Below are 8508 nucleotides of genomic sequence, written 5' to 3' on the forward strand. Positions count from 1 at the left end.
TCTGCACTGGATTATCTCATTACACTGAGGATTTATTAATAAAACCAATAAAATAAAGAAAATTCAGTGGATTCTGTTAACACTATTCATTTAAGGGACCAGCCAGAGATTTTTTGAATTATTGCAAAATATACAAAGCTGCCACTGATAATATTTAGTAAAATAAAAAGTAAATAGTAAAATATAAATATAGTAAAAAAAAATACTAACCATAAACAGAAAAATATGAAATGACTTGCTGAATGTTTATTATAAAGATTCAGGATGATTTTCAAAAATCTTACAAATTCTGTTTTAGTTTAATTGAAAAGCAGTGAAATAAAATAAAATAAAATAAACAAATATTGCTCAGAGAAAGTCATTATTTGTGATAATTTGTGATTAATTGGTGTACATTTTACAATATTTAGATTTTTCTAAAATGACATTTAAATTTTGAAAATAGAAATGAATAAATATTCCTGTGTCTCACTTTTTTTTAATCAGAGAAACTCTTTTAAAATCAGATTTTAAATAATTTTGTGTCCTAATAAAGCAGTGTATCCTCAGAGATGCAATTTACAACACAATATATTTTTAGAAATGTCTCATTTAAGTCCCAAGGAAATTTTTAAAAATTCAGACTTATATTATATTATATTTTTAAAAATAATTTTTAAGCCAGGTCTGTAGTGGTGATCTGTCACCTGAATGACAAGGAGCCTGTAAATTATATCAGCTTCGACCTGATGTGTTCTGCTGGTGGAAAGATAGATGAGATGATAGAGAGATGAGAGAGAGAGAGAGAGAGAAATGAGAGAGAGATGAGAGAGAGAGATGAGATGAGAGAGATATGAGATGATAGCGAGAAAAGAGAGAGAGAGAAATGAGAGAGAGAGATGAGATGATAGCGAGATGAGAGAGAGAGAGATGAGATGATATTGAGATGAAAGAGATGAGAGAGAGAGAGAGAGAGAGAGATGAGAGAAAGAGATGAGAGAGAGATGAGATGAGAGAGATATGAGATGATAGCGAGATGAGAGAGAGAGAGATGAGAGAGAGAGACGAGATGATATCGAGATGAGAGAGATGAGAGGGAGCGAGAGATGAGAGAGAGATGAGATGATAGCGAGATGAGAAAGAGAGATGAGATGATATCTAGATGAGAGAGAGATGAGATGAGAGAGAGATGAGATGATATCAAGATGATAGTGAGATGAGAGAGAGAGATGAGATGAGAGATGAGAGAGATGAGAGAGAGAGAGAGAGAGATAAGAGATGATAGCGAGATGAGAGAGAGAGATGAGATGATATCTAGATGAGAGAGAGATGAGATGAGAGAGAGATGAGATGAGAGAGAGTTGAGACGAGAGAGAGAGAGAGAGAGAGAGAGAGAGAGATGAGAATATAGTGAGAGAGAGTTGAGACGATAGTGAGATGATAGTGAGATGAGAGAGAGAGAGATGAGATGAGAGATAGTTGAGACGATAGTGAGATGAGAGAGAGAGAGAGAGATGAGAATATAGTGAGAGAGAGTTGAGACGATAGTGAGATGAGAGAGAAAGATGAGATGATAGCGAGTTCTGTTGATAGCGAGATGAGATGTTCTGTTGGTGGAAAGTTATAAAAAGCTCTATGGCTTAAATATAAATGCAGTACATTATTTAAAATGTACAGTAATATACTGTATATAATGTACTGCATATTTATTTTGTTCTTAAATGAATATTAAAGGCGTCTCTGAGAGCAGAAAGTAAGAGTCCGTGGTTTGCAGTGCGCCGCTTTGCTGCAGTGTGCATCCTGTCCTCTAGGGGGCAGTAGAGATTCCAAACAACATGACATGCGCGAGGAAGAGCAAGGCGCAAACAGAAAAAAACACCATTTCCCATAATTCCCTGCGGTTTTTCCCCTCACAGTGAGGGGAGTAAAATGGCGGATTAGGATGGGATGGGCCTCTTATTGTGTTCTTAATAGGAAAAAAATGTTTCGGGTTTTAATTTTGTGTTTTAGAGGTTACTGAAATAAGTTTTAATAGCTTTAAAGACCTCGCGGCTGTGAGGAAGCGCCTGCTGATAAAACTCTGCCCGGGGAAGGTAAATGATTTTTTAGTAAATGTTAGCCTGTTAGCTAACTAGCTAACTGTCTCCTCGTTAGTCACTGGATATGAATCGGATGCTAACTGGTTTAGCTATGGAAAGCTAGCTTTTATTTTTAGTATTTTAATGTGCGAGAGAGCGTTCAGCTGAGATTAACGCGACTCTGAAGTGAGAAGGCCACAGAATTAGCGTTAGCTAGCAGTGCTGGATGCTAACTGGCTGTAGCTGAAGTTAGCTCGCGAGCGGACAGACCGCGTCATTCATTACTGTTAAAGCTTTAAAACATTACAGCATTAAAGCACGACGTCTTCTGAGGTTTATTTATTAAAAGTGTGTAAAATGTGAGCGTTAATCTACAGACACACAGCAGAGGAGAGAGAAGAGACACGGCAGGATTCTGAGACAGAGGCAGAGATTCAGGGACAGAAGCACAAACAGGAACTGGAAATATTACAGGAGTTATAACCTGTGTTCGGGTTATGAACATTTATCTGTTCTTCAAGCCTCCTGGATGAGGGATGAGAGAGAGGGATGAAAAAGATGGAATGAGAGAGAGAGAGAGATGACAGATGAGAGAGAGAGATGCGATTTGATGACAAAGATGAGAGAGACATGAGCTGATGGCGAGATGAGAGAGATGAGATGGTGGTGAAGAGAGAGAGAGAGAGATGAGATGATGGCGAGATGAGAGAGAGATGAGATGATGGCGAGATGAGAGAGAGATGAGATGATGGCGAGATGAGAGAGAGATGAGATGATGGAGAGATGAGAGATAGAGAGAGATGAGATGAGATGATGGCGAGATGAGAGATGAGATGATGGCGAGATGAGATGATGGCGAGATGAGAGAGAGATGAGATGAGAGATGTGTCAGATGTGCTGGTTTGAGTGTTTCAGAAACTGCTGATCTCCTGGGATTTTCACACAGGAGAGGAACCCGACGTGGTCTTCTGCTGTTGTAGCTCTTCCTCCTCAAGGTTCGACGTGATGTGCATGCTGAGATGCTTTTCTGCTCACCACAGGTGTACAGAGTGGTTATGTGAGTTACTGTAGCCTTTCTGACCAGTCTGGCCGTTCTCCTCTGATCTCTCTCATCGACACGGCGTTTCTAAATACAGAACTGCTGCTCACTGGATGTTTTTTGTTTTTCGCACCGTTCTGTGTAAAACTCTAGAGACTGTTGTGTGTGAAAATCCCAGAAGATCAGCAGATATAGAAATACTCAAACCAACAACCATGCCACGGTTAAAGTCACAGAGATCAGACTTTCTCCACGTTCTGATGTTTGATGTGAACATTAACTGAAGCTCTTGACCTGCATCTGCATGAGTTTATGATTGTGCTGCTGCCACGTGATTGGCTGATTGGATAATTGCATAAATGAGCAGGTGTTCCTAATAAAGTGACTGATGAGTGTAGATTTTGTGAAAATATAAATATAAACTTATGTAATAAAAAGAAATGCAGATAATTTGTGGATTAATAATTTGTTGAAAGAATGAACTTGAATAGTGAAGTTTTTTAAATTACCATCTAATTTTCCAAATAAACATTAATAAGTTATTAGTGACTCCTTATTTCCAAAAGCTTAAAAATTATAACTTAATTAATAACAATGATGATAATTATTACTGCTGCTAATCTTCTGTATTTTTGTATAAGGTGTAATAATATTATAATTATTATGATTAAGATATGTTTATTTATTTATTTACTTAATTACTTTTTGTACTACTGTTTCTATTATTATATATTTATTTAATTTATTTTTTAAAAATGCAGCACCTGTTTTTCTCAGTTTTCAGTTCAGTGTGCTATAAATTTAGTCTTTGTGTTTTTTGTGTTAAAATTTAAAATTTCACATCTGAATTATTTTTTTGTAGAAAGAACTGTTTCAGAGTAATAGTCTAAAATAATTTCTCATTTTATTTTCAGTCCCGGGATCGACGCTGCTCAGATGGAGTGGAAGAAGAAGAGGAGGACCTTACGGCTGATAAAAGGACAATTGGTCTGAGCGGTTACCACGGAAACGGACAGACCATATGACGAGCCTGATTGGCCGGTAATGTAAAATGGACAAAACGTCAATCTATCAGAGGAAGCGTGAAGTTGCCTTCGTTTACACCATCCGTTCCTGGATCGATCGAAGTTGAGGGTTGACCTGTGTGTGTGTGTGTGTGTGTGTGTGTGTGTGTGTGTGTGTGTGTGTATGTGTTGCGATTGTACAGCAGGCTGCTGTTTATCCCACACTACGTTGCTTATGTCTCAGCTGTGCTCTCAACGCCGGCTCACTGATCAGTAAGTGTTATACCACAATAATTTACTAACGATTACAAGTACTTTTTATCCGTTAATAGTTACATTTAACGTCGGTGAAACGAGGTTGTTCCTGTTCTCACTTTATAGCAGCTATAAACAGTCGTTCCCTCACCAGCCTCTCTTTTTTTCTCTCATACAGTGTGATTGATGGATTTAATTTAAATTGAATACCGTGATTGATTTCTGATTTTATCTTTTCCAAGTCTCTTTGATGTCAAGCCTACGTCAGCGGTGAGAGTAAACGAGCCTTTGCTGCTGAAAGAAGAGCGGGTAAATTCACTTTTTTTATGTATAATGTCTCCTTAGATGTTTTCCTGCTGAAGTGATTTACAGGTTCGTGTGTTCCTCTCGTAGGCTACACATTTGACGGCGAGCTCCTTCCTGCATCCTTCAGGGTAGAGAAGTGGTTTATACACCGCTCCGTCGGACCGCGGCACAGATGCCCAGACCGTCTGCTCTCTGCACCTCTCAGAGGGCGGCTGAGACTGCTAAAAGCCCTCTCCCTTCTTCTCCCTCCACATCTCCATCCTCACCTTCATCTGCTCCTTCTTCCCCCTCCTCTCCCTGCTCAACCTCTCCCGGAAGAATGGGAACGGGATATCGCGAGGACGAGGACGGCGGCCATGCTGGAAACAACCGGGTCGGAAAAGCAGGAGGGGACGGCGTGTCGTCGACCTCATCATCCTTGGCGCCGTCTTTGCTCTCTGGACCTCCTTCGTCTTCTTTACGTCGTCTGTCCTCATCACCCCGTCTTTACGACGATGGCCAGAGGGAGGGCGTGGACATGGAGATATACGACCCCTTCCAACCCACAGAGGGCGAGGGCGTACCAGGCATAGCGACCGGAGACGAAGGAGACAAGTACGACCCCTTTGAACCCACCGGATCACCGGCATCAGAGAAAGAGATGGATGGGGAGCAAGACGGAGAGGAAGAAAGCTCGATCAACAGCATACGAATAGCATGCGACACAAAGGACGCTAAAGAAGTGGAGCTGGAGACAGCTCCCGAGGCAGAGGGTCCACCTCCAGACTCGACAGAGACGGTAGAGCGACTGGACAGGATCAAACACACGAGACAGCGAGGAAAAGACCGAAGAGAAGAGGATGACTCGGAGCACTCAGAAATAGAAGAAGGAGAGATTGTGGGTGTCGCTGAGAGCAGAAGGGAAAGAGAGATTGAGATAAGAAGAGAGGTGCTGCTTCCCTCCTCGGGGAGTCCTTCATTCTTGCAGGGAGGAGCTCTCAAACCTGAGAGGATCTTGCGAGTTCTGGACGGCGAAGGATTCGTATCGGTTCGAGCGGAGGGTGAATGGGACCACCAGCCGGCGCCCCCTATTGGCATGGGAGACCTGAGAAGGAAACTCACCAACAGGCGAAAACAGAGATTCAGATCTTGCCCTTCTTCAGCATCCATATCGCCCCCTCCTGCATCCGTCCTACCCATACCATCTCCCTCCCCGCCGGCGTCCCAACCCCAGACCACGGAGAAGGTAAGGAGTCGCAGATCTTCTAAAAGCTCCAAGGAGAGGGACCGGCGCAAGCTGAAAAGCCAGGAAAAAGAGAAGCGAAAGAAGAGGAAAGATGAAAAGGGGGAATCGGAAAGAGCGAGTGGAGAGAACAAGGAGAGGGATCACGAAAGGAGGAGCAGAAGAGAAGGGAAAGAGAAGGACAGAAGGAGGAGCAGCAGAAGTTATAGCCAAACAAGGAAGAGCACGCATCAGAGCACTCCTGAGCCGGCGTCACACTCCCATAATACCTCTCGGCACACACACAGCCGCAGGTCCTGTTCCAGCCCCTCGGAAGGCCATCACAGAGGGAGGGACCGTGACCGGGATCGGGACAGAGACCGGGAAAGGGATCGATACCGAGACAGGAGGAGAGATAACCGGGAAAGAGAGAGAGATAAAGACTCCAGAATGAGAGAAGGAAGGAAGAGAGATCGGGATGAAGGAAGCAGGAAGTCTAGTAGCCGAGAGAGGGGAGATGCAAAAAGGAGAAGAGAAAGCAGTGATAGAAGAGACAGGGAGAAAGAACGAGGGCGGGAAAGAGAGCGGGACAGGAGAAGAGATGGTCGGCCTGTCGTACCTCCGTCTATTCAGGACCTGAACGGCTCGGACCTTTTCGCAATCAAACGCACCATCACTGTTACCACTACACCCACCACTACCTTGATCCCTACATCTCCTTCCCACACCCAGGATCGGGCCCGGAGTCCCGCACAAGGCTCAGACAAACCCCGCAAGCGCAAGAGGAAACGGAGGAGACGCTCCGATGATGAGGAGGAGCACAGGAGCAGATCTCGTCCCACCTCTTTAAGCCCTCTTCGATACCACGGCTTTGAATCGGACCGGCTCTCGGACCACCCCGAGCCAGACATGCTTTCTCTGGATGGAGAGGCGCTGGACTCGGATTACCCTTCACTGGAGGACTCCCCTCTGCTCCCTCCTCCCCCTGAGCCTCCTCTGCCAAGTCCCAAACTCAAATCCACGGCTCCCAAAAGTAGCCGGCACCATCAGAAGAAGAAATCCAGATCTAGGAGCAAAAAACTGGGCCAGTCTGAGTCGTCCACTTCCTCCTCTTCTCACAGACCCAAAGCGAGCAAAAGTAAAAGCCTTTTGCCCTCACTGTCCTCGCCTCTTTCTGCATCCTCTGGCAACACTGCTTCCCTTCCTCTCACTGCTTCTTCGTCCTCTGCCAAAAGAGTACGGAAGACCGGGAAAGATAAACCAAGCAAGAAGGAATCGGGTCGCTCAGGAAGATCCAAGAAGCTTGGTGGAAGCAGCAGGAAGGGTAAACTACAGTCTAAAGTCTCAGTGCTGGTCCGGGAGGGAGTAAGCAGCACCACGGGAAACTCTGGTAAACTGGGTATTGATCTCCTAGGACCCAGTGGAACGACGGGACCCTCAGTGGTGGGCGGGTCTATAGCTGTGGTTTTCCGTCGGGACAACGAAAGCCGGTCTCCGTTCCTGAAGCCCTGCTCAGAACCACTTTCCTTGCCTGGCAGAGTCAAAGATTTGAACAAGACTGGCAAGCAGCGGAACACCCTTCCTTCCCTGTCCTCAACGAACCCGACGGGACTCAAGTCAAAGAAAGCCAAGCCAAGCTCCACCACCTCCACGTCGTCATCCGCGTCCTCGCCCACATCATCCTCAGCAGCAAAGCGCAGACGAAGGCCAGGAAAGAAACCCCGGGAGAAGGGTCTCGCAGTTGACGGCCCCAACGCCAAAAGTGCCAACAGCAGCGCTTTAGGATCTGGTTGGACTGGAGCTTCAGATATTCAGCCTTTGAGCGGAATTGGTCCTAAACCATCAAGTCCGCCCTCCACACATCCTGGGCCCACACCTTCATCCTCATCTTCATCATCGTCTTCTTCCTCATCTACCAGTGTTCTTCCCCCATCTTCCTCGCCCCCTCACACTCCTCCGTTGTCTTTACCGCCTTCTCGAGACACTAGAGAATCTTCTCCAGACTCTCAGACTGTAGACAGCAGCTGCAAGACCCCTGAACCTTCTTTCCTTTCAGAAGAGTGCCCTGCTCAGTCCCAAGCCACCCTGCTTGTGCCTGCAAAGTCACCGCCTAGCCCACCACCCTCAAGAGGAGATGGAATTTCACAGTCTGTCTCCAAGCTTCTCCCACTGGATGACCAGAAGACGTCACCACCCTGCTCCACTTCTTCGTCAACGTTGGCCGCAACTTCTCTCGCTCATTCCATTCCTCCTCTGGCTGCCGAACCTTCCTCGTCCTCCTCAGCCTCAGTGTCTTCATCAACAGTCAGTAAGCCTCCGCCCCCACCGCCCCCACCTTCTGCCGTGCCACCTTTGCCCTGGAGCCTTCAGACAGGCGTAGACTGCACTGCTGGAGGCGTACTAGCACGTGAGTTTTATACCGCTTAAGTGTTCTGTGTGTCTACTGCAGGGTTCTCTAATTTTTATCTTCCTGTCTTCTCCAACTCTCAGCTCTAACTTTAGCTCTTTAGTCCACTACCCCGGAGAGTGTCAAGTTTTCTCCTGATCCAGAAATATGAAGCACTTAATAATTAGCTCATGAGGTGAATCAGGCGTTTTGGGCGTAGGGAAGCTTTGTAGGGCAGTGGGCCTCCAGAGGTGGAGATG

General features: G+C 45.4%; 1 protein-coding gene across 2 annotated transcripts in view; it reads left to right on the top strand.

Moving 5' to 3' along the window:
* The first annotated feature begins 1868 nt into the window (after positions 1-1868).
* Positions 1869-8508, top strand: part of scaf1 (SR-related CTD-associated factor 1) — a 15570-nt gene continuing 8930 nt past the window's right edge. The window contains exons 1-5 of one of the 2 annotated variants that reach the window (XM_034309706.2): positions 1869-2072; positions 4011-4137; positions 4304-4373; positions 4598-4664; positions 4749-8269. In XM_034309706.2, coding sequence (XP_034165597.2) covers positions 4834-8269 — 3436 coding nt within the window. In that variant the 5' untranslated portion in view covers positions 1869-2072; positions 4011-4137; positions 4304-4373; positions 4598-4664; positions 4749-4833. The remainder of the gene's footprint in view (positions 2073-4010; positions 4138-4303; positions 4374-4597; positions 4665-4748; positions 8270-8508) is intronic. The other variant, XM_053239265.1, reaches the window with a different exon arrangement.

This window comes from Pangasianodon hypophthalmus, chromosome 13 (assembly GCF_027358585.1).
Source record: "Pangasianodon hypophthalmus isolate fPanHyp1 chromosome 13, fPanHyp1.pri, whole genome shotgun sequence".
In the NCBI taxonomy this organism is placed as follows: domain Eukaryota; kingdom Metazoa; phylum Chordata; class Actinopteri; order Siluriformes; family Pangasiidae; genus Pangasianodon; species Pangasianodon hypophthalmus.